General features: G+C 38.0%; 1 protein-coding gene across 1 annotated transcript in view; it reads right to left on the bottom strand.

Moving 5' to 3' along the window:
- Positions 1-27367, bottom strand: part of ZCWPW2 (zinc finger CW-type and PWWP domain containing 2) — a 219536-nt gene that overhangs the window by 30566 nt on the left and 161603 nt on the right. The window contains exon 5 of the mRNA XM_062179415.1: positions 20406-20452. Coding sequence (XP_062035399.1) covers positions 20406-20452 — 47 coding nt within the window. The remainder of the gene's footprint in view (positions 1-20405; positions 20453-27367) is intronic.

Below are 27367 nucleotides of genomic sequence, written 5' to 3'. Positions count from 1 at the left end.
AATAGCGAGACCAGTTATATTTCTACATGGGCATGTATAATATTATAAATGAGGAATTTTCCACCAAACTATTAGGTGGATTTTCTATCATATCGATCATCATCCCAACAGAATTTTAAAAAAAGATTTATTTATTTATTTATTTGAGTCAGAGTTTCACAGACAGAAAAGGAGAGGCCCAGAGAGAGGGAGAGAGAGAGAGGGAGAGAGGTCTTCCATCCGCTGGTTCACTCCCCAGTTGGCTGCAACAGCTGGAACTGTGCCGATCCGAAGACAGGAGCTAGGAGATTCTTCCGGGTCTCCCATGTAGGTGCAGGGTCCCAAGGACTTGCGCCATCTTCTACTGCTTTCCCAAGCTATAGCAGAGAGCTGGGTCAGAAGTGGAGCTTCCAGGACTCGAACTTGTGCCAGTATGTGATGCTGGCACTGTAGGCAGCAGCTTTACCTGCTACGCCACAGTGCCAGCCCCTAGAATTCTTTCTGGAATATGACTAAACTGTCCAAAGGTTCTTTTTGAAGAATTATAGTAATGAAGAATCACTAATCCACACATTAAAGAAATGGTAGAGAAATAACAAAGTAATTTGAAATTCTTTTTAAGGACAGATATGTGAATAGATATAGAAACATACTTCAACCTATTAAACATCATATACTATAAAAATAAATATTATATAGAATGGAAAAGAGTAAATGGAAAGATTACTTATTATTCAAAAAGTGGCATTGGGATAACTAGTTGACAAGTTGCATGAAATTTTTTTCCTACTCTATTGTTCATCATATATAAAATAAATTCATACTCCTATAATAGCTAATATTTATGAAATACTTCTTATGTTCTAAGCATCATGCTTCATGCTTTACATAAATGCTTGAAATTTTGTAACATGTTTATTCTCTCCTAACAGTGGAGAAAATTGTGAGCTTAGAGAGTTAACCAGTTAACTCAAAAACCACAAAGCTAGTAGATGAGTAGACAGAATTCATGCCTCAATAATCTGTTTCTAGATAATCTCCCTTTTAGCTTTGATTATACTACTTTCTTTAAATAAGATTATACTATCTATAAATCAAAAAGCCTTGAAAGGTAGATGGAACCGCAAACAAATATTTACCTTCCACATGTCGGAGAAGGCAGGGAGAATGGAATACACCGAGAAAAGCATATGCAGAAATGAAGATAAAGACTTAATATGTTATTATTAGTATAAAATGAGCTCCTACAGATTTGTAAGAAAATATTAAGAACTCATAAAGGAACTTTTCTCATGTCAAAAGATTCAAATCAACACACAACGACTAAAAGCATTACGTACTGGCAACAATACCTTTATTACACCTTTTGATGACAACTGCAGCTCTTGCATGCATTGCTGGTAAGAGCATAACAACTTGAAAACATGTTTCTACCCTTTTCCAAATAATCCTCCTATTGAGAATTGTCCTTAGGAAAATTATCCAAAAAATGGGATAGAAGATTTTCATCAAATTATTAACCAGTAGCAATATGGGAAAGGTTAACTGAATCATTAAACATTTTGATTTAATAAAAAGGTGGCCTTTAAAGTAGGTCAATATAAAAAAAATCTTAAAGACCACAAAAGAAAAAGATTCTATTATGTAAATACAGTAAAAGAACCACAAAAAATTAAAGTAAAACAGAAAAACAGGTTTGCAACATATTGACAACTATTAATAACTAGTAAGAATACTTATGCCTACAAATCAATAAAAAATGATTAGAAAATGGGTAAGGGGATGGATGGAGGGTTTTCAAGAGAATAAATGTATAAGAAATTCTCAACTCACTAATAGTCAAAAAACTAGTAATAGAGAATTAAAATATGTTCTTCTCCTCCTTAAATAGAAGATTGATGATGTCTAGAGCTGCAAGGAGGTGGAAAAGAGGTACTTATTTTCCCTTGTTAAGAATATCTCAGGTATAATTGTTTTGAAGATTGACTTGGAAATACTAGTGCATATAGTAAAATTTAAAATTTTTAACTTATTTTGAAATAAATTTACAGAAACATTGGCAAAAGTAGCACAAGAGTTTCAAAGTATCTTTCATTCTACATAATCATGGAATAATAATACGTAACAGGAAAGTACCATTGGTATAATCACTAATTAAACACTTCATCTACATTTCACTTTCACAAAAATTTTTTGTATTTTAGGATCCTAATTAGGATTTCATGTTACATTTGGTTTCTTTTGCTTCTTAGTCTCCTTCAATCTGCTAGTTTCTCAATCTTTCCTTATATGTGTGACCAAATTTTAAATGCTAATAGCACTTAATCAATTTCACTTCCAAAATTATTCTGTAGAAATTTGCACAGAAGGGTGCAAGAAACTATTCATAAGGATGCTTAACTCCAGATAGCAAAAATAGTGAAATGCTGGATGAGAACCAATATGACTTGAAATTTCCAAGGTAGACACTTTGTACTCTTTGCTTTTTGTCACTAGCATGTATTTATTTTATAATTTAGAAAAACACAGATTATAAAGAAAAGATTGTAAATGGCTAGAACTGGCAAACCATGGTGATATAGATATTCCCTTACAGTAATGATGAAACTTCAATTGGTACAATAGTGTTTTTTGTTTGGTGGTGTATATCTAGCAATTTGGTGAGAGTTAAAATGTGCCTAGTCTTTAAATCAGCAAGTCTACATCTAGTAATTTTTCACAGAAATTTTTGCACAAACATTTAAAGATATTTGGGTAAAATGCTGTTTGTGCATCTTTTATAATTTTGTAAATCCAGAATGAAACTATATGTCCAGAAATCATTCAATAGATGAAGGCACTTCCATAAAAATAAAATGCTAGACAGTTACTTAAGACTTGGAAAATTTTTAACTTGTAAACATGTCAATAAAATATTTTTGAGGGAAAAAAGTGGAACTTATTTATGTTAATTAATAAAGCATATTCAAGGGATCTTCAAAAAGGTCATGAAAATGAATACTATGAAAAACGACACATGGCTTTCAAAATGTTTTTACATCAAAATAAACTTTCTCTGATTCAATTTTCCATGAACTTTTTGAAATGTCCTATATACTTGTACAATAGAAGATTACTTCCTTTATCCGTGGAGGATTCAGTCTAAGATCCCCATTAGATGCCTGAAATGGTATGTAGTACCAAACCCTATAATTTAATGCCTTTTCAACTTTCTATGCACTGTGGCCATAACTTTTGTAGTTTAGCATGACAATAAAACTGATACAAATTTATTTTTCTTTCTTCACAATTTCACAGATAGAATATTTGTTTTTACCAAACATCTTAGCAATCTCAGTGCAAAATTTTTCCCCTTAAGCTGAAAACTTTTATTTTTTTTTCATTTTATTTTATTTTTTGATAGGCGGAGTGGACACTGAGGCAGAGAGAGAGAGAGAGAGAGAGCGCGAAAGGTCTTCCTTTACCGTTGGTTCACCTCCAATGGCCGCTGTGCCTGGCGCATCTTGCTGATCCGAAGCCAGGAGCCAGGTGCTTCTCCTGGTCTCCCATGCAGATGCAGGGCCCAAGGACTTGGGCCATCCTCCACTGCACTCCTGGGCCACAGCAGAGAGCTGGACTGGAAGAGGGGCAACCGGGACAGAATCCGGGGCCCCAACCGGGACTAGAACCAGGTGTGCCGGCACTGCAGGTGGAGGATTAAGCTATTGAGCCAAGGTGCCAGCCGCCTTTTAACTTAAAGGAAGATTTTACAGATTCTCTTTGGCATATATGCATTGCCAGTATCACTATTCTTTAGTTTTTGGGCCATTATTAAGAAAAATAAGGGGCTGGTGCTTTGGTGTACTGGGTAAAGGCACTGTCTGCCACTCTGGCATCCCATATGGGCACTGGTTCGAGACTGGATGCTCCACTTCCAAGCCAGCTCCCTGCCAATGCACTTGTGAAAGCAGTGGATGTGGGAGAGCTGGAAGAAACTCTGGTCTTCTGGCTTTTGCCCGGCCCAGCTCCAACCATTGTGGTCATTTGGGGAATGAACCAGTGGATGGAAGATCTCTCTCTGCCTCTCTTTCTCTATATATATAAATCTGCCTTTCAAATAAACAAACAAATAAATATTTAAAAAGAAAGAAAATGAAGGATTATTTGAATATAAGCACTACTATTCCACAATAGTCTAGTAAATTATTAATAAGAGAGTAGTGTATATAGTGTAGATATGTTGGACAAAAGGATGATTAACATCTTGGCTAGGACAGAGCTCATTTAATCATACTACTCAGAATGGCATGCAATTTAAAACTTATGCAGGGGCCAACGCTGTGGCATAGCAGGTAATGCCGCAGCCTGCAGTGCCAGCATCCCATAAGGGTGCCACTTCGAATCTCAGCTACTACAATTCTAATCCAGCTCTCTGCTAGGGCCTGGGAAAGCAGTAGAAGATGGCCCTAGTCCTTGGGCCCTTGCACCCATGTGGGAGACCTCAAAGAACCTCCTGGCTTCTGTCTTTAGGTTGGTAACAGTTGGTACTGTTAATACATTATTGGCTTCATCTGTTTACAGAGCCATCCCAAAGTACTGAATACAATAGAAGTGGCTGGAAAAAGTCCATAGGAACCTATAGGAGGACAGCTAAACATAGAACCAACAACACTTTAGTTTTATGAGCAGCAAATCATATATAACTGTGGATGACAAAAGACTTTAAGTTGCCATGTTTAAAATTATAAACTCATCAGCCAACAAGAGGCACTTGCTTACTTCACAGTATTTTTGAAAACACCTGTAGGATTTTACAAGTATTTAACCCTTTAGGCCTCTGGGGCTTTCTCATTAAGATAACTATCATGTCTAGTAACACACGATCATTAGACTTTTTAATTCTCAAACATTTGTATTAATAGCATTTTCCATTATAGAAACTTAAAATTTGGTACCACGTCACATCTTGACAGTACTTCTAATATAATCCAAATAGCCTGATTAGTTGGTGTCTCTATAAGATGAGAGACATAGGTCCTTCGATTTTTTTCAGTTGGGCCCAAACTGGAAAAACCCAAGTCCAGGATTTACTGGAAATTTTAGAGTCCAGATTGTTTGAAACTTTGATTTTTTGAATGCCTGTGAAGAATGCCAACAAGGCTCAAAATCCAAAATATCTGGTTGAAATAAGATTCCTTAAAATCATGACATAACATAGACCAAATTTGATCATTGTTACAAGGTGATTATTCAAATCTTTGAAAATAAGCACATATTTAAATAACCCATAGCTGTTTTTGAACAATTAGAATTTAACAGACATCAAGAGAACATAATAGCTTACTTTAACACATTGCTTTAACAGAGCATCAGAGTTTAATTCTATGTCAAAGAGAAATTGAGCTTCCTGTGATCTTTTGCTGTGAGGTTTCCTTCCTTTACCTTCTTTCATATTGGTGACCATGTTTCTGTGTTTCTGTGTGTAACACATCTTTAAGCATCTTTTGCAGGGCAGGATGAGTGGCAACAAATTCTTTCAGTTTCTGTTTGCTATGAAAAGTCTTAATTTCACCTTCATTCACAAATGCGAGCTTTGCAGGATATAATATTCTGGGCTGGCAGTTTTTCTCTCGTAGTACCTGGGCTATGTCTCGCCATTCCCTTCTAGCTTGTAGGGTTTCTGATGAGAAGTCTGCTGTGAGTCTAATTGGAGATCCTCTGAGAGTAATCTGACGTTTCTCTCTTGCACCTTTTAGAATCTTTTCTTTATGTTTCACTGTGGTGAGTTTGATTACAACGTGTTGTGGTGAGGATCTCTTTTGGTCATGTTTATTAGGGGTTCTATAAGCTTCCTGTACTAAGATGCCTCTGTCCTTCTCCAAACCTGGGAAATTTTCTGCTAGTATCTCACTGAAAATGCCTTCTAATCCTTTCTCCCTCTCCATGCCTTCAGGAACTCCTAGAACCCGAATGTTGGGTTTTTTAATAGTATCCTGTAGATTCCCGACAATATTTTTTTTAGATTTCTAATTTCCTCTTCTTTTCTTTGGTTTGCCTGTTTCCTTTCCTGTTCTCTGTCTTCTAAGTCTGATATTCTCTCTTCTGCTTCGCCCATTCTGTTTTTAAGGCTCTCTAATGTGTTTGTCATTTGATCTATTGAATTCTTCATTTCATTATGATTTCTCGTTACTATCACAGTTTCTTGTTCCACTAGTTGTTTCATTTCATTTTGATTCCTCCTTAAGATTTCATTTTCACGAGAGAGATTTTCTATCTTGTCCATTAAGGATTTCTGTAGTTCAAGAATTTGTTTTTGAGAACTTCTTAATGTTCTTATCAATTTTTTGAGATCCGCTTCTTGCATTTCTTCGATTTCATCATCTTCATAATCTTGAATTGGGGTGTCTTTTTCATTTGGGGGCTCATAGTGTATTCTTTGTTCTTGTTACCTCGGTTTTTGCATTTGTTGTTTGGCATGTTGGAGATATTTGGTTTCTTCACTGTTTTTTCTTGTTACACTATGGCTCTATATTAAGTCTGCTTTAGGTGGAGCCTTAGAGGCTTGAGATGAGTGTGGCCTGAGAGCTGTGTTTGTTTCCTCAGGGTTGAGGGTGTGTCAAAGATGACACTCCCAGGTTAGGCGTGTGGTAAATCTCTCTTTCTTTCTTTCTTTCTTTCTTTCTTTCTTTCTTTCTTTCTTTCTTTCTTTCTTTCTTTCTTTCTTTCTTTCTTTCTTTCTTTTTGATTCAAAAGGGAAGTAATTCCACACAGCTGAGCGGAATTGGAGGTAGTTAGCAGGCGAATGATATACCCACAGGAGCCAGAGATTGGAAGCTCTTTCCCAAGGACCACACAGGGAATCTCTGCTGCCCTCAGTGTGGGCTCCAATTCTCCTGCAGTCTCCCACTGGGTTGCCAAGTTAGATCCTAATCTCCTGTTATTTCACCCCTCCCCCCAGAGTCAGGTGTTTCTGCTAGGCTCAGGGCTGTTGCAGACCTGAGGTCGCCCTGCTTATGACGTATGTCCAAAATGGCACCTGCTCTTTGTCTTGCTCGCCTTTGAGGGGTGAGTGGAGAGAGAGAAACTTGTGTCCGTATCGGTCACTTTTTTTTTTTCCTCTCTCTCTTCTAGTTAGCCTGGTGAACTTTTCCCCACGGAGTTTCAAGCCTCGTTCCCTCTAGTCTCCTCTTTCTGCTTTCCCGCTGGTGTCTCGGGCTATGTAGGTTTGGCTCACCTCGCATTCCAGCGCTGGTGTGTTGAGTCTGCCCCTGGTGTCCTGAACTTGGGCTCCCACGCTCTCCACGCAGGTCCACTGTGAATCACTAGTTCCGGAAGAGTTTCCTCTGCTGTTTCTTCCCCTACTCTTCCTTGACCCTGCAGTATCTCCACTTTTATTAACATGTGTCTTCCCGAACTATCAATGTGCTCCCTTCCTATTCCGCCATCTTGCCGCTCTCTCCGAAAGTCATGCATAAACTTTTTAAGACCCCTTGTATGAATGGATCTCAAAAGTTTGCAGCAAAATTAAATCATCTTTTAGTTCTATTTTCCATAAACTTTAAAAAAGTAAAAACTTGTACATGTTAAATGCTGTTTATACATATGTATATGTACATATAAACATATGTTTACACATGCACACAATCAGAAAACTCTCATTAAGGCATTCGTTGTAGCACAGTGAGCTAAAACTTTACTCAGCACACTCATATCCCATTAGAAGAGTGCTGGTTTGAGTCACAGCTACCTCACTTCCAATGCAGCTCCTTCTCACATACCTGAGAAGCAAATGGCTCAAACTTTAGTTCTTGTCACCCATGGGGGAGACCCAGTGGAAGTTCCTGGCTCCTGGCTTCAACCTGGCCTAGCCCATGCTGTTGTAGCCACTTTGGAGTGAACCAGTGGATGAAAGATCTCTCTCTCTCTCTCTCTCTCTCTCTCTCTCTCTCTTTCCCTCTCTCTCCCTTCCCCTCCCCTCAGTCTCTCTGTCACTCTGACTTTAAAATAAACAAATATTTCAAAAAAAGCTATTAAAATTGGTTTTCTCTTATGATTGAAATTGCTGTGAGTAAAGAATTTTTATCTGTGTATGGAAAGGCACCAAATAAATGAGCTTTCAATTCATCTCAAGCATCTAGAAAACCTGCAGCAAACCAGACCCAAATCTAGTAGGAGAAGAGAAATAATTAAAATCAGAGAAGAAATCAACAGGATTGAATCCAAAAAAACATTACAAAAAATCAGCCAAACGAGGAGCTGGTTTTTTGAAAAAATAAACAAAATTGACACACCATTGGCTCAACTAACTAAAAAAAGAAGAGGAAAGACCCAAACAATAAAATCAGAGATGAGAAAGGAAATGTAACAACAGACACCACAGAAATAAAAAGAATCATCAGAAATTACTACAAGGACTTGTATGCCAGCAAACAGGGAAATCTATCAGAAATGGATAGATTCCTGGACACATGCAACCTACCTAAATTGAACCAGGAAGACATAGAAAACCTAAACAGACCCATAACTGAGACAGAAATTGAAACAGTAATAAAGGCCCTCCCAACAAAGAAAAGGCCAGGACCAGATGGATTCACTGCTGAATTCTACCAGACATTTAAAGAAGAACTAACTCCAATTCTTCTCAAACTATTCAGAACAATTGAAAAAGAGGGAATCCTCCTAAATTCTTTCTGTGAAGCCAGCATCACCTTAATTACTAAGCCAGAAAAAGATGCAGCATTGAAAGAAAATTACAGACCAATATCCCTGATGAACATAGATGCAAAAATACTCAATAAAATTCTGGCCAATAGAATGTAAAAATACATCAGAAAGATCATCCACCCAGACCAAGTGGGATTTATCCCTGGTATGCAGGGATGGTTCAATGTTTGCAAATCAATGAGATACACCACATTAACAAACTGCAGAAGAAAAAACATATGATTATCTCAATAGACGCAGAGAAAGCATTTGATAAAATACAACACCCTTTCATGATGAAAACTCTAAGCAAACTGGGTATGGAAAGAACATTCCTCAATACAATCAAAGCAATATATGAAAAACCCATGGCCAACATCCTATTGAATGGGGAAAAGTTGGAAGCATTTCCACTGAGATCTGGTACCAGACAGGGATGCCCACTCTCACCACTGCTATTCAATATAGTTCTGGAAGTTTTGGCCAGAGCTATTAGGCAAGAAAAAGAAATTAAAGGGATACAGATTGGGAAGGAAGAACTCAAACTATCCCTCTTTGCAGATGATATGATTCTTTATTTAGGGGACCCAAAGACTCTACTAATAGACTATTGGAACTCATAGAAGAGTTTGGTAAAGTAGCAGGATATAAAATCAATGCACAAAAATCAACAGCCTTTGTATACACAGGCAATGCCACGGCTGAGGAAGAACTTCTAAGATCAATCCCATTCACAATAGCTACAAAAACAATCAAATACCTTGGAATAAACTTAGCCAAGGACATTAAAGATCTCTACGATGAGAATTACAAAACCTTAAAGAAAGAAATAGAAGAGGATATCAAAAAATGGAGAAATCTTCCATGCTCCTGGATTGGAAGAATCAATATCATCAAAATGTCCATTCTCCCAAAAGCAATTTATACATTCAATGCATTACCAATCAAGATGCCGAAGATATTCTTCTCAGATCTGGAAAAAATGATGCTGAAATTCATATGGAGACACAGGAGACCTCGAATAGCTAAAGCAATCTTGTACAACAAAAACAAAGTCGGAGGCATCACAATACCAGATTTCAGGATATACTACAGGGCAGTTGTTATCAAAACAGCATGGTACTGGTACAGAAACAGATGGATAGACAAATGGAACAGAATAGAAACGCCAGAAATCAATCCAAACATCTACAGCCAACTTATATTTGATCAAGGATCCAAAACCAATCCCTGGAGTAAGGGACAGCCTATTCAATAAATGGTGCTGGGAAAATTGGATTTCCACGTGCAGAATCATGAAGCAAGATCCCTACCTTTCACCTTACACAAATATCCACTCAACATGAATTAAAGACTTAAATCTATGACCCGACACAATCAAATTATTAGAGAGCATTGGAGAAACCCTGCAAGATATATAGGTACCAGTAAAGACTTCTTGGAAAAGACCCCAGAGACACAGGCAGTCAAAGCCAAAATTAACAAGTGGGAATACATCAAACTAGAAAGTTTCTGTACTGCAAAAGATACAGTCCGAAAAGTGAAGAGACAATCAACAGAATGGGAAAAAATATTTGCAAACTATGCAACAGATAAAGGGTTGATAACCAGAATCTACAAAGAGATCAAGAAACTCCACAACATCAAAACAAACAATCCACTTAAGAGATGGGTCAAAGTTCTCAATGGACATTTTTCAAAAGAGGAAATCCAAATGGCCAACAGACACATGAAAAAATGTTCAGGATCACTAGCCATCAGGGAAATGCAAATCAAAACCACAATGAGGTTTCACCTCACCCCAGTGAGAATGGCTCACATTCAGAAATCCACCAACAACAGATGCTGGAGAGGATGTGGGGAAAAAGGGACACTAACCCACTGTTGGTGGGAATGCAAACTGGTTAAGCCACTATGGAAGTTTGTCTGGAGATTCCTCAGAAACCTAAATATAACCCTACCATACAACCCAGTCATCCCACTCCTTGGAATTTACCCAAAGGAAATTAAATTGGCAAATAAAAAAGCTGTCTGCAGATTAATGTTTATTGCAGCTCAATTCACAATAGCTAAGACCTGGAACCAACCCAAATGCCCATCAACAGTAGACTGGATAAAGAAATTATGGGACATGTACTCTATAGAATACGATACAGCAGTCAAAAACAATGAAATCCAGTCATTTGCAATAAAATGGAGGAATCTGGAAAACATTATGCTGAGTGAAATAAGCCAGTCCCAAAGGGACAAATATCATATGTTCTCCCTCATCAGCGACAACTAACTGAGCACCAAAGGAGAAACCTGTTGAACTGAATTGGACACTATGAGAAACTGATTTGATCAGCTCTTGTCCTGTCTGTTGATGTACAATGCAATACTTTATCCATTATAGTATTTTTTTGTTCTAGTACTACTGGTTGAACTCTGTAATTAACACACAATTATTCTTAGGTGTTTAAATTTTAACTGAAAAGTGATCGCTGTTAAATATAAGAGTGGGAAAAATAGAGGGAGATGTACAATTTGGGACATGCTCAATCGGACTTGCCCCAAATGGTGGAGTTAGAAATGTGCCAGGGGATTCCAATACAATCCCATCAAGGTGGCATGTACCAATGCCATCTCACTAGTCAAAGTGATCATTTTCAGTTCATAATTGATCATAATGATAGCATTAAGAGTCAAAGGGATCACACAAACAAGACTAGTGTGTGCTAATACTAACTGATAGAATCAAAAAGGGAGAGAAGGATCCAACATGGGAAGCGGGATACATAGCAGACTCATAGAATGGCAGGTGTCCTAAATAGCACTCTGGCCTTAGAATCAGCCCTTAAGGCATTCGGATCTGGCTGAAGAGCCCATGAGAGTATTTTAGGCATGGAAAGCCAAGACACTGTGGAAAAAAAAAAGACCTAAATGAAAGATCTCTGCGAGTGAGATCCCAGTGGAAAGAACGGGGCCATCAAAGAAGGAGGTACCTTTCTCTGAAGGGAGGAGAGAACTTCCACTTTGACTGTGACCCTATCGGAATAAGATCGAAGTCAGCAAACCCAAAAGGCTTCCATAGCCTTGGCAACTCATGACTAGAGCCTAGGGAGATTACTGGCGCCATAAACAAGAGTGTCAAATTGTTAAGTCAGCTACAAGAGTCTCTGTGTACTTACTCCTCATGTGGGATCTGTCCTTAATGTGTTGTCCAATGTGAAGTAATGCTATAACTAGTACTGAAACTGTATTTTTATACTTTGTGTTTCTGTGTAGGTGCAAACTGATGAAATCTTTACTTAGTATATACTGAATTGATCTTCTGTATATAAAGATAAATGAAAATGGAAAAAATAACTTGGTTTTAAATTGGAAATTGCATAGAAATTAATCAATTTTTAAAAAATATCATGTAGGATCTCTATCCTTAATGTGCTGTACATTGTGATTTAATGCTATAACTAGTACTCCAACAGTATTTTTCACTTTGTGTTGCTATGTGGGTGCAAACTATTGAAATCTTTTCTTAATATATACTAAACTGATCTTCTGTATATAAAGAGCATTGAAAATGAACCTTGATATGAATGGAAGGGGAGAGGGAGTAGAAAGGTGAGGGTTGCGGGTGGGAGGGAAGTTATGGGTGAGGGGAAAGCCATTGTAATCCATAAGCTGTACTTTGGAAATTTATATTCATTAAATAAAAGTTAAAAAAAAAAGAAATTGCATAGTATGGAAAAGTTTTGAAAGTCAGAGTTACACAGAGAGAGGAGAGGCAGAGGGGGAGAGAGAGAGAGAAATCTGCCATCCACTGGTTCACTCTCCAATTGGCTGCAACAATTGGAGCTGCGCCTATCTAAAGCCAGGATCCAGGAGCTTTTTCCAATCACCCATGTAAATGCAGGGTCCCAAGGACGTGGACCATCTTCTACTGCTTTCCCAGACTATTGCAGAGAGCTGGTTTGGAAGTGGAGCAGCCAGGTCTCGAACTGGTGCCCATACGGGATGCCGGCACTTCAGGCCAGGGTGTTAACCCGCTGTGCTACAGCGCCAGCCCTTCAAAAACTTTTTATACCAAAATGAACCATCTTTTAATTCCATTTTCTCTGATCCTCATATTGATTATGGATATTAATGTCAAAATACTTACTGAACTACTATAAATATTTCATATTTCATGGAAAAGGACTTAGAGAAAATGTAGCACTATTGCTTCTTCTTATCAAGTGTAACTCAGATTAGTCTGACTTAGAGATTCTTTCATTCAGACTGCTGCCACTGGGGCAGAGGTAGTCAGACGGGTCTACCTGTACAATTCTCCACTATCACAGTAAAAGAGAAATCTAGTGGAGTGGTACAGGTTTTTTAACCCTAGATACACCACTCCTAGCAAGCACACTGAATGGCACCCAAGATGACAACAATCATACCTTGGTTAGAAGTGCTGGTAGAACTGCCATGGCAGCTGAACACAGGCCAACATATAACTTTCACAATACAGTCCTCAAGGTCCTCTCAGAATTTCAGGGAGGCAGGCAGATAATTTGATTAATTTTATTCTAGCAATCCCTCTTTAACAATATACCCTATAGGGGCCAGCACTGTGCCACAGCAGGTTAAAGCCTTGGCCTGTAGTGCATGCATCCCATATGGATGCCAGGTCATGTCCTGGTTGCTCCACTTCCGATCCATCTCTCTGCTGTTGCCTGGGAAAGCAGTGAAGGATGGTCCAAGTGTTTGGGCCCCTGCACCCACATGGGACACCAGAAAAAAGCTCCTGGATTCTGGCTTCAAACCAGCTCAACTCCAGGCCTTGTGTCCATTTGGGGGGTGGACCAGAAGATGAAAGTCCTCTCTCTGTCTACCTCAATCTGTAACTCTTTCAAATAAATACAATAAATCTTCAAAAAAAATCTATCCTATAGCAATAATATCACAAGTATTTAAGGATTTCTGTTTACTAAAGCACTACATGTAGCAGTACAAAACCACAGCATCCTATATGGGCCAGCCATGTGGCACAGCAGATTAAAGCCACTGTCTGCAATGCCAGCACCCCATATGGGCACCGGTTTGAGTCCCAGCTGCTCCACTTCCGATTCAGCTCTCTGCTATGGCCTGGGAAAGCACTGGATGAGGGCCCAAGTCTTTAAGCCCCTGCAGCCATTTGGGAGGCTCAGAGGAAGCTCCTGGCTCCTTGCTTTGGATCGGAGCAGCTCCAGACATTGTGGCCATCTGAGGAGGAAACCAGTAGATGGAAGAACTCCCTCTCATTTCTCTCTCTCTCTCTCTCTCTCTCTCTCTCTCTCTCTCTCTCTCTCTGCCTCTCTATAACTCTTCCTTTCAAATAAATAAATGAATCTTTAAGAAAAAACACAGCAGTAGTGGGAGAAGTCAAGATGGCTGAATAGGGAAGGAGCTTCCTGATAGTCCGGGAGAAGACAGATTAGTAAAAGTGAAGATAGTGTAGCCTCAGGGAAGAATTAGGGGGGAATGGCAGAGGAAACTTCCATAATTAGAGAGACTTGGTGGACCTACATGGAGGGTACGGGCGCCCACGGCTCAGGAACCCAGCTGCCGAGAGTTTCCACACCAGTGATGGAAAGAGAGGTGAGGCAAATCCGCAGCAGCCTGAGACACTGGTGGAAAAGTGGCAGGAAGAGCCTAGAGGGTATGAGGCTTCCAGTCCCATGGGGGAAAAATACACCAGCCTAACTAGAGGAGAGAAAAAAATAAAAGGGACAATATGGATACAATTCTCTCTCCACATACTGTACAAAGGTGAATGAGACAATAAAGCAGGCACCATTTTGGAATACATAACCTGCCCTCAGCCAAACAGAAAACCTGACTCTGGTGAGAAGTATAACAGGATACTAAGATCTAGTGAAAGTGTGGAGCTTATGAACTGGAACTGTGAAAACAACAACAACAACAACAACTGAGGGTTGTGGGAAAACTCACGGTAAAGCTGAGAATCGAGTAGTCTTGGTGGGAATGACACAAACTCGGGCAGCCTTGGCTACTTGGTAAGAGACATTGCAGGGGAATCTGAGCTTACACTGAGGACTGCACAGATCCTTTGTGCAGTCCTTGGGATAGAGCAGATGAATATTATACCCACTGGGGATAGGGCTCAGGCACTGATTGCAATTAAGTAGAAGAGCTCATATGAGTGGAATTACTTGCCTTCTGAATAAAAAGAGAGACAGAGAGAGAGAGAAAGAGAGAGATGTACCATGCCAAACCTGGGTGTGCCATCTTGGGCGCACCCTTAACTCTGAAGAACTGAACAGAGCTCTCTGGCCACACCCACCACAAACCTCTAGAGATTCACTGAAAGCAGACAATCTACTTAATCTAGAGTCATAGTATAACGAGAAAAGCCACCACAGTGAAGAAAAAAAAAAGAAAAAGAAGAAGAAACCAAAGAATATTTAAACAATGCCAAACAACAAACCAAAAACTGAGGAAACAAGAACAAGGAAGACATCATGATGCTCCCAAATGAACATGACACTCCAATACGAGGTTATGAAGATGATGACATAGAAGAAATGCAAGATACGGAATTCAAAAAATTTATGATAAGAACATTTAGAAATCATCAAAAACAAATGCATGATCTACAGAAATCCATACAGGAAAGGACAGAAAACCTCTCTCGTGAAAATGAAATCTTAAGGAGGAATCAAAATGAAGAATTCAATAGAACATGAAATTGAGATAATGAAGAGAAATCAAAATGAAATGGAAAATTCAATAGAACAAATGACAAACACATTTGAGAGCCTTAAAAACAGAATCAGTGAGGCAGAAGAGAGAATATTGGACTTAGAAGACAGAGCACAGGAAAGTATACAGTCAAACCAAAGAAAAGAAGAGGAAATTAGAAATCTAAAAAATATTGTTGGGAATCTACAGGATGCTATTAAAAAACCCAACATTCAGGTTCTAGGAGTTCCTGAAGGCATGGAGACAGAGAAAGGATTAGAAGGCCTTTTTAGTGAGATACTAGCAGAAAACTTCCTGGGTTTGGAGAAGGACAGAGACATCCAAGTACAGGAAGCACATAGCACCCCCAATAAACAGGACCAAAAGAGATCCTCACCACAACACGTTGTAATCAAACTCAACACAGTGAAACATAAAGATTCTAAAATGTGCAAGAGAGAAATGTCAGATTACTCTCAGAGGATCTCCAATTAGACTCACAGCAGACTTCTCATCAGAAACCCTACAGGCTAGGAGGGATTGGTGAGATATAGCCCAAGTACTAAGGGAAAAAAACTGCCATCCCAGAATATTATATCCTGCAAAGCTCGCATTTGTGAATGAAGGTGAAATAAAGACCTTTCATAGAAAACAGAAACTGAAAGAATTTGTCACCATTCATCCAGCCCTGCAAAAGAAGCTTAAAGATGTGTTACACACAGAAACACAGAAACACGGCCATCAATACAAAGAAGGTAAAAGAAGAAAATCTCCCAGTAAAAGATCACAGGAAGTTCAAAGCATATATTAGAAATATCTTTGGGGAAATGGCAGGGCAAATTCACAACTTATTAATAGTCACATTGAGTGTAAATGACCTCAATTCTCCAGTAAAAAGACACAGACTGGCTGATGGATTAAAAAGCAAAACTCATCTAAAGCAGTCTTGTACAACAAAAACAAAGTCGGAGGCATCACAATACCAGATTTCAGGACATACTACAGGGCAGTTGTTATCAAAACAGCATGGTACTGGTACAGAAACAGATGGATAGACCAATGGAACAGAATAGAAACACCAGAAATCAATCCCAGCATCTACAGCCAACTTATATTTGATCAAGGATCCAAAACCAATCCCTGGAGCAAGTACAGTCTAGTCAACAAATGCTGCTGGGAAAACTGGATTTCCACATGCAGAAGCATGAAGCAAGACCCCTACCTTGCACCTTACACAAAAATCCACTCAAACATGGATTAGAGATCTAAATTTATGACCCAACACCATCAAATTATTAGAGAACATTGGAGAAACCCTGCAGGATATAGGCACAGGGAAAGACTTCGTGGAAAAGACCCCAGAGACACAAGAAGTCAAAGCCAAAATTAACAATTGGGATTACATCAAATGGAGAAGTTTCTGTACTGCAAAAGATACAGTTCGGAAAGTGAAGAGGCAACCAACAGAATGGGAAAAAATATTTGCAAGTTATGCAACCAATAAAGGTTTAATAACCAGAATCTAAAAAGAGATCAAGAAACTCCACAACATCAAAACAAACAACCCACTTAAGAGTTGGGTCAAAGACCTCAATGGACATTTTTCAAAAGAGGAAATCCAAATGGCCAACAAGCACATGAAAAAATGTTCAGGATCACTAGCCGTCAGGGAAATACAAATCAAAACCACAGTGAGATTTCACCTTACCCCGGTTAGAATACATACAGAAATCTACCAACAACAGATGTTGGTGAGACACTAACCCACTGTTGGTGGGAATTCAAACTGGTAAGGCCACTATGGAACTCAGTTTGGATATTCTCAGAAACCTGATTATAACCCTACCATACAACCCAGTCATTCCACTCCTTGGAATTTACCCAAAGGAAATTAAATTGGCAAATAATAGAGACATCTATACCTCAGTGTTTATTGCAGCTCAATTCACAATAGCCAAGACTTGGAATCAACCTAAATGCTCATCAACAGAAGACTGGATAAAGACATTATGGGACATGTACACTATAGAATACTATACAGCAGTAAAAAAAAATGAAATCTGGTCATTTGCAACAAAATTTAGGAATCTGGAAAACATCATGCTGAGTGAAATAAGCCAGTCCCAAAGGGACAAATATATGTTCTCCCTGATCGGCGACAACTAACTGAGCACCAAAGGGGAAACCTGTGGAAGTGAAATGGACACTATGAGAAACGGTGACTTGATCAGCCCTTGTCCTAACTGTTGAGGAATAACTTACTATTTTATTCCTTTGAGTATTTTTTTGTCTACTTAGTACTATTGGTTGAACTCTGTAATTAACACACAACTATTCTTCGGTGTTTAAATTTAACTGAAAAGTGATTCCTGTTAAATATAAGAGTAGGAATAAGAAAGGGAAGAGATGTACAGTTCAGCACATGCTCACTTGGACTTACCCCTAATGGTAAAGCTAGAAATGATCCAGGAGATTCCAATTCAATCCCATCAAGGTGGCATGTACCAATGCCATCTTACTTGTTAAAGTGATCAGTTTCAGTTCATAATTGATCAAAAAGATAGGACTAAGTGTCAAAGGGATTACATAAATAAGAACAATGTCTGCAAATAATAATTATTAGAATTTAAAATGAGAGAACAATCCAACATGGGAAGCAGGATATACAGCAGACTCATAGAATGGCAAATGCCCTAAACAGCACTCTGGCCTCAGAATCAGCCCTTAAGGCATTCATATTTGGCTAAAAAGCCCTTGAGAGTTTCTCAGGCTTGGAAAGCCAAGACAGTTGGCAAAGAAAAATGACCTAATGTTTGGTTTTAGGACTACAAAAAGGCATTTCAAATTTTCTGTTACATATTTGTAAATGCTGTTCATGGTATCCCAGGAAGTGCACTTTCATCCTTTATAGCTGAGAATTTTGTGATATGTTGAGTAGAGATTAAGTAAATTATTCAATAATTTCAAGAATAACATGTCTATTCCATGTCCACTTCCTTCCCAATGATAAGCCTTCTGAATTCCACAGCTTTGGGTGTAATATATTTTATTTCAGTATTATTTTTTATTAAATCCACTATACAATTATATTTTGTAATATGCTGACTCATCCCAAATGTTATATAGTTATTACAGTTCTGTTCCATGCATTTCACAGTGTCCCTACCCGTTACCCAATAAAATGCACTATAATTCTCAAAACTACTGTATCTGAACATCTCCAAGAATTCCTAAAATGCATCATAGGGCAGTGTCTCTCAAACTATGTGTCATAAAGGACTAGTTTTTCTTCCTAGTCTGTCTGATATCTACTCTTTTACTACAAAATAAAATAAAAATGGGCTACTAGGGAAAAAACAAAGAATACAAAATAAAAGCTCCATTTTATGATTATTAGAGTTAAAAACAAAAATTAATCTGTCAAATTACCATGTAAGTTCCTAAATGATTACTCTCATTTTCCATATTTTTCATTGACAATCAATAACAAATAGTTCACAAATCAGCAGTAGCCCAAGGACCATACTTTGAATAGCATTGCTTTGGGAACAGTACTGCTCTCACCAAGAACAAGTGGTAAAAATAAATCAATATGTACACTTTTTAATTATTATTACTTTTATAATTTTTGATTCTCAATATCCTTTAGGAGTTAGCCTAGCAGTTAAGATGTCCATGTTTCACATTGGAGTGCTTGGGTTTGATTCCTAGCTCTGGCTGCAGACACCAGCTTCCCACCAATGCAGAGCCTTAGAAATGAGTGGTGATGGTTAAAGTAATTGGGTTCCTGCCACCCTCATGGAAGCTCTGTATTGTGATCCTAGGTCCTGACTTTGCTGTTCAACCTTGCTCAGCCCCAGATATTGCAGGCATCAAGGAGTGAACCAGCAGAAGGGTGCTCTCTGTCTCTCTCAATGCCTCTCGTATGAAATAGTAAATAATCCTTTAGCAGAGAATGAAATTAACAATTCCATCCACATTAGCAATGCTTTGGTATCTCACACATTCTTGCTCAATCTCCAGATTAATATACACACCCCATTTCCTTTCTTTTATAAAGGGCAACCTTGTCTTCTGTGATAGTGAATTCTCTCCTGAAAGGGGGCATCAACATTATTTAGCTAGCGAAAAATCCAGATATCTTTTATAAGCCAAAAAATAAAAAGATAAAGCAAATCTGATTTCAAAAGGACTCATAATACACATGTATATATTCTAATACATATAGAATACAAAATATAATGCTCATCCCACTTCTTAATAATCCATAGATTCTTCCTCAACATTCTATGCTATTCTCAAGGTTACATCTGACTTTCACTGGGTCTGCCCTAAACCAGTCCTCCATTCAACTCAGGAAATCCCATCATAAGCATGCCTTTCTAGAATAATTCTTTTTCTTATGACACTAATATATGCACAGAAGAATTTAGGTGTTGATTCTTCTTTTTTCAGTAAAAGAACATCATTGCTTGATGAGAACGTCAAGATTCAGCCTATCCTAATCATAGTTTAGATTGGGATTTTGTAATAAGATGCATCTGGCCCTGCTGTATGACCACAAACAATATTCAAAATAAGATGTTAAATTTTAAAAATTCTTTAAATGCGTTATTGACTTTACAAGTTTTTATGAAAAAGATTCAAAGTTTCGAGTATTCATTTTAATGGATAACACCATTCTCTTTTTTAAATTTAAGGTAAAGATCATATTAAGCTCTAAATTTTATTAAATATTTTCACGAGATTTATGGCACATGTTACAATAACATGATACATGAGAACATAAAATGTTTAGTACATGAGATATAAAGTATAATTTAAATAAAAGCAATCATTTCTTTGTTCACTTACAAGTTTCTATTGTTCTAATTCCTAGAGCTACCCAAAGAAAAGAAAGATATACTCAATTAACATTTAGAAGAAATAACATATGACATATTTATTTTGTTTTTAAAAAATTAATTTTCTTTTGAAAATAGTATTAACCAAATGGAATTTGGAGTTTGTATATTTTATATACTAAAACATAATCTTACCCTTTTCTTGGCCACCACAGTTACGTTGGCATCTGTTTTGGATTTAGCTGCAAGATAATGAAATATGGCTGCTTTAAAAAAGTGCCTATGCTTTTGATCATATAAATAGAGTCACACAATTAGAAATTTCAACTTTCTCATGCTCTGATAACAGTATTTTGTTTTTAGTAGTTCCTTTAATTAAAATGCTAATAAACTCAGCTCCCCAGAGTCAAGTAGAACACAGTAATCCAAAAGCAATAATATCAGGGATTCATACACTTAACTTGACAAACCTCCTCCCTTAGATTTGACTGGCTGGTTAGATAGCCTCAAGTCAGCATCAAGTGTATCTGATTTCCAGGTTCTGATCCGCTTGCCTGTAGTAAATAGGCACTAGCATTAAATGCAGCTACCTCCACTTGTGTATCTGCTACATGCTGCACATGAGATAGGACTTATGTGATTTTCACGTTACTGTGCAAGGTGTGTAGTCCATCCTTGCTTCACAGCTGAGGATGCTGAGGCTAAGTTAAATTGAATACCTTGCCTGTGGTCATGCATCAAGGCCAGAAGCATCTGATTACAAGCCCCTAATCTTTCCAGGTTCCCTGCTGCCTCCATTTGGGACCACTGAGCTGCCAGCAGAGCCTTAAGGAAGAATATTAGTACTTTTTCTCATTCTACCGCTATTAAAAATGAAATAATTAGCAACCAAATAGTTTATAGAAAATCGTTACAAGGTATTTTGATATATGCAAAATTATGTATATATGTGTACATACATATAAAATGGTAAAATTATTGGCATAAAACATAAAAACTCAGAAATCAGAGTACTATATTATATTCATTTCTTTTTATTTATTTATTTTTACTCTTTTTTTTTGACAGGCAGAGTGGACAGTAGAGAGAGACAGAGGTCTTCCTTTTTGCCGTTGGTTCACCCTCCAATGGATATTCATTTCTAAAACTGATTGGTCATATGTAGATTTTCCTCTTTCCCATTTCCATCTACATGAATGTAGTGATCTCTCCTCTTGGAACACTCTTTTTCTCTATTAATGAATATATAAGACCATCTACTGTTACAGATGATTCCTGCAACTAAGAGAAATCATCATCTCCTTTGCAAATTCATAGTCATCTTAATCCATGTCACTTTCTTCCTTATTTAATGATTACTTTTGCATATATCTAAGCACTATACAAAACTAGAATATTCCTTAAAGGCATAGGCCAAATTTTATACACAATAGTATTCTATATTACGTATAATTATTAGTAAATATACATGTTTTCTATTTAAAATCTTATATGACTCTGAAAAACACATCTTACCTGGAGAAATTAATGTAATCTACTGAAATATATCAAGTATTCACTCAATATATACTGCTATGTTGGAGAGTATAAGACACAAAACAATGAATATGCTATCAGAACATCTAAATAATTACTGATGGACCAGGGTTAGGAGTTATTCTTATTGGTATATTGTGAGACCTAAATAATATAATTCACGTAACTAAAGCTCCAAAATAATGTCTGGCAAATAACAGATCATACAGATCATCAGCAAATGTACACTTCTATTTTAGCTAATAAAGACATTATGGGATAGTTAGTTGGTGAGCTTAAGCATTACAATAATAGGAAAATATACATGAAGGACCTCTGTGAGATCCCAGCGGAAAGAAAGAGCCATCAAAGAAGGATGTACTTTTCTCTGAAGGGAGGAGAGAACGTCCACTTTGCTTATTGGCCCTGTCCAAATACTGACGGAGTCTATATAACAAAAGGCATCCATAGCCTTGGCAGCCCATGGTAAGAGCCTTAGGTGATCACTGACATCATAAATAAGAGTGTTAATTGTTAAAGGAACAACGGAAGTCGCTGTGCACTTACTCCCCATGTAGGACCTCCGTCCTTAATGAGTTGTACTTTGAGAATCGACTACAAATCTTGTTCTCACACTGTACTCTGTATGTTGTGTGTGTAGGGGAGTGCAAGCTGTTGAAATCTGTGCTTAACATGGAATTGGTCCTCTGTATATAAAATCAAACTAAAAATGAACCGCAATGAAGAAAGGGATAGGAGAAGGAGAGGGAGGTGGGATGAGAGATGAGGTGGGAGGCTGGGTATGGGGGAAAGAACCACTATATTCCTAAAGTAGTACCTATGAAAAATTCAATATTAAATAAAAACTTTAAAAAAATCTAAAGCAAAAAAATACTAGGAAAATAATTTAGTGATGATATATATTTTGCTATTTTATCATCTTTTTTAAGTTACTCCACAATTTTTACATCTAAATGATTATTTTAATCATTTTAATTTAGTTGAAAATAGTTGATGAGTAATGATATAAAAGTAAAACATTTTAAGATACAGGAAAAAAATAACATAATTAAAATTCCACAATGTCTTTTAGATTCATAGAAGGACTCAGAAGAACCTTATGGTATTATAAGATAGAATAAGAAATGTATCTTAAAAAGGTAAATATTTCTTTGCTCTTTTGTAGATATTTAACAAGAATAAAAGAAACAATGAAATGTCAACTCATACAAACTGTTAAAACTTGAGGCCCCATCAAAGGAGGTACCTTTCTCTGAAGGGAGGAGAGAACTTCCACTTTGAGTATGATCTTGTATAAATAGTATCGGGGTTGGCGAACTCAGAAGGCTTCCATAGCCTTGGTAACTCATGACAAGAGCCTCGGGTGATTACTGACTCCATAAACAAGAGTGTCAATTGTTAAATCAACAACAGGAATCACTGTGCACTTACTCCCCATGTAGGATCTCTGTCCTTAATATGTTGTACTATGTGAATTGATGGTATAACTAGTACTCAAACAGTATTGTATACTTTGTGTTTCTGTGTGGGTGCAAACTGTTGAAATCTTTACTTAGTATATACTAAATTGATCTTCTGTATATAAAGATAATTGAAAATGAATCTTGATGTGAATGGGATGGGAAAGGGAGCGGGAGAGGGGATGGTTGTGGGTTTTGTAATCCAAAAACTGTACTTTGGAAATTTATATTTATTAAATAAAAGTTTTTTTTAAAAAAAACTTGGTGTCACATAGCTCACATGGCTAATCCTCCTCCTGTGGCGCTGGCATCACATATGGGTACCGGGTTCTAGTCCTGGTTGCTCCTCTTCCAGTCCAGCTCTCTGCTGTGGCCTGGGAGGGCAGTGGAGGATGGCCCAAGTGCTTGGGCCCCTGCACCCACATGGGAGACCAGGAAGAAGCACCTGGCTCCTTGCTTCGGATTGGTGCAGCTCTGATGGTGGTGGCCATTTGGGGAATGAACCAATGGAAGGAAGACCTTTCTCTGTCTCTCTCTCACTGTAACTATATCTTTCTACTGGCACCGTGGCACAGTAGGTTAATCCTACGCCTTGGCACCAGCATCCAATATGGGCGACAGTTCTAGTCCCTGCTGCTCCTCTTTCAATCCAGCTCTCTGCTGTGGCCTGGGAAAGCAGTGGAAGATGACCCAAGTCCTTGGGCCCCTGCACCTACATGGGAGACCAGGAAGAAGCACCTGGCTCCAGGCTTTGGATCTGCCCAGCTCTGGCCATTGTGGCCATTTAGGGAGTGAACCAGCAGACGGAAGACCTTTCTCTCTGCCTCTCCCAGTCATTGTCTATAACTCTACCTCTCAAATAAATAAATAAAATCTTTTAAAAAAATTGTTAAAGCTTAACAAAAAGGAAACTCAGAAAATAAAGTTGGATCCAAGAACCTTGATGATGGTATTCAAAGAGTTAATGAAATAAAATGGATATTTATTATGTTTCCACTTAAAATGTATCTCATTTACATATAGATTTTCCAATATGGAAATGAATCAGGAACAGAAATAACCAAACTTTGTTAAAAGAACAATTTATATTCAAAAGTTGTAGAATCATCTCCCAATAACAGGAAAGTTCCTTGGGAAGTGACAACCATGCTTATTTTCAAATGCCAAAGAGCAGGTCTGATGAATACTGAAAACTATTATGATCACTAGACATTTCTCTATTAATAATAATAGGCCCATGTTCAACTGCAGCAATATTAACCCAACTTCTTTTGTTTTTAAGAAAGCTTTTATTTAATGAATACAAACTTCATAGGTACAGCTTTAGGAATATAGCAGTTTGTCTCCTCCTACCCAGCATCCCATCCCCACTCCTGTCTCACCTACTCCCTCTCCCATCCCATTTGTAAGATTCATTTTTTAAAACTTTTATTTAATAATTATAAACTTCAAAAGTACAACTTTCGGATTATAGTGGTCTTTAACCCCATAACCACCCCCCCGCAAAATATCCTATCTCCTACTCCCTCTCCCATCCATTCTTCATCAATATTCATTTTTAATTATCATTATATACAGAAGATCAATTTAGTATATACTAAGTAAAGATTTCAACAGACTGCACCCACACAAACACACAAAGTATAAGTATTGTTTGAGTACTAGTTATACCGTTAATTCACATAGTACAACATATTAAGGACAGAGATCCTACATGGGGAGTGACTCCTGTTGTTGATTTAACAATTGACACTCTTGTTTATGGAGTCAGTAATCACCCGAGGCTCTTGTCATGAGCTGCCAAGGCTATGGAAGCCTCTTGAGTTCACCAACTCTGAACTTATTTAGACTAGGCCATAATCAAAGTGGAAGTTCTCTCCTCCCTGCAGAGAAAGGTACCTCCTTCTTTGAACTTCCTGTGATCTTTTACTGGGAGATTTTCTTCTTTTACCTTCTTTGTACTGATGGCCGTGTTTCTGTGTTTGTGTGTGTAACACATCTTTAAGCTTTTTTTTCAGGGCTGGATGAATGGTGACAAATTCTTTCAATTTCTGTTTTCTATGAAAGGTCTTTATTTCACCTTCATTCACAAATGCGAGCTTTGCAGGATATAATATTCTGGGATGGCAGTTTTTTTCCCTTAGTACTTGGGCTATATCTCACCAATCCCTCCTAGCCTGTAGGGTTTCTGATGAGAAGTCTGCTGTGAGTCTAATTGGAGATCCTCTGAGAGTAATCTGACATTTCTCTCTTGCACATTTTAGAATCTTTATGTTTCACTGTGTTGAGTTTGATTACAACGTGTTGTGGTGAGGATCTCTTTTGGTCCTGTTTATTGGGGGTGCTATGTGCTTCCTGTACTTGGATGTCTCTGTCCTTCTCCAAACCCAGGAAGTTTTCTGCTAGTATCTCACTAAAAAGGCCTTCTAATCCTTTCTCTGTCTCCATGCCTTCAGGAACTCCTAGAACCTGAATGTTGGGTTTTTTAATAGCATCCTGTAGATTCCCAACAATATTTTTTAGATTTCTAATTTCCTCTTCTTTTCTTTGGTTTGACTGTATACTTTCCTGTGCTCTGTCTTCTAAGTCCAATATTCTCTCTTCTGCCTCACTGATTCTGTTTTTAAGGCTCTCAAATGTGTTTGTCATTTGTTCTATTGAATTTTCCATTTCATTTTGATTTCTCTTCATTATCTCAATTTCATGTTCTATTGAATTCTTCATTTTGATTCCTCCTTAAGATTTCATTTTCACGAGAGAGGTTTTCTGTCCTTTCCTGTATGGATTTCTGTAGATCATGCATTTGTTTTTGATGATTTCTAAATGTTCTTATCATAAATTTTTTGAATTCCGTATCTTGCATTTCTTCTATGTCATCATCTTCATAACCTCGTATTGGAGTGTCATGTTCATTTGGGAGCATCATGATGTCTTCCTTGTTCTTGTTTCCTCAGTTTTTGGTTTGTTGTTTGGCATTGTGGAAATATTCTTTGGTTTCTTCTTCTTTTTCTTTTTCTTTTTTTCACTGTGGTGGCTTTTCTCATTATACCATGACTCTAGATTAAGTAGACTGTCTGCTTTCAGTGAATCTCTAGAGGCTTGTGGTGGGTGTGGCCAGAGAGCTCTGTTCAGTTCTTCAGGGTTAAGGGTGTGCCCAAGTTGACATAGCCAGATTTGGCGTGAGAAATCAATCTCTTTCTGTAATCAGAAGGGAAGTAATTCCACTCAGCTGAGCTCTTCTCCTTAATGGCGATCAGTGCCTGAGCCCTATCCCCAATGGGTATAATATTCATCTGCTCTACCCTAAGGACTGCACAAAGGATCTGTGCAGTCCTCAGTGTAAGCTCAGATTCCCCTGCAATGTCTCTTACCAGGTAACCAGGGCTGCCTGTGCCAGATTCCTCTTCAGTGTCTCTCATCAGGTAGCCAGGGCCACCCAAGGTTGTGGCGTTTCCCACCAAGACTACTGAGAGTCTCAGCCACACCTTGAGTTCTCCCACACACCCTCAGTTTTGTTTTTTTTTTTCACAGTTCTGGTTCAGAAGTCCCACACAGTTACTAGGTCTTAGGTTTCTCTGCTCGGCTGATTTCTGGCCACAGCCTCGAGCTGGCACAGCTGTCACGTATGTCCAAAATGGCATCTGCTCCTTTGGCTCGTATGCCTTTGCAAGGTGATTGGAGAGAGATAATCATGTCTATAGCGTCCCTTTTATTTTTTCTCTCCTCTACTTCGCTGGTGTACTTTCCCCCTTGGGGCTTGAAGCCTCGTTCCCTCTATGCTCTTCCTGCCACTTTTCCACCAGTGTCTCGGGCTGCTGCAGTTTTGTCTTACCTCTCTTTCCAATGCTGGTGCAGAGACTCTCGGCTTCTGGGGTCCTGAGCCATGGGCGTCCATGCCCTCTACATAGGTCCACCATGTCCCTCTAATTGTGGAAGAGTTTCCTCTGCCATTTTTTCCCTAACTCTTCCCTCAGACAACCCTATCTCCATATTTATTAAACTATATTCTCCTGGACGAGATCAGTAAGCTCCGTCCCTATTACACCATCTTGGATATTATCCCAACATTCATTTTTAATTAACTTTATATACAGAAGACCAACTCTGTACTAATTAGAGATTTCCACAATTTGTACCCACATAGACACACAAAGTATAAAG

This window comes from Lepus europaeus, chromosome 2, assembly GCF_033115175.1.
Source record: "Lepus europaeus isolate LE1 chromosome 2, mLepTim1.pri, whole genome shotgun sequence".
NCBI lineage: Eukaryota > Metazoa > Chordata > Mammalia > Lagomorpha > Leporidae > Lepus > Lepus europaeus.
Note: the sequence above shows the minus strand (reverse complement) of the source record. Positions and strands in the feature narration are given on the sequence as shown.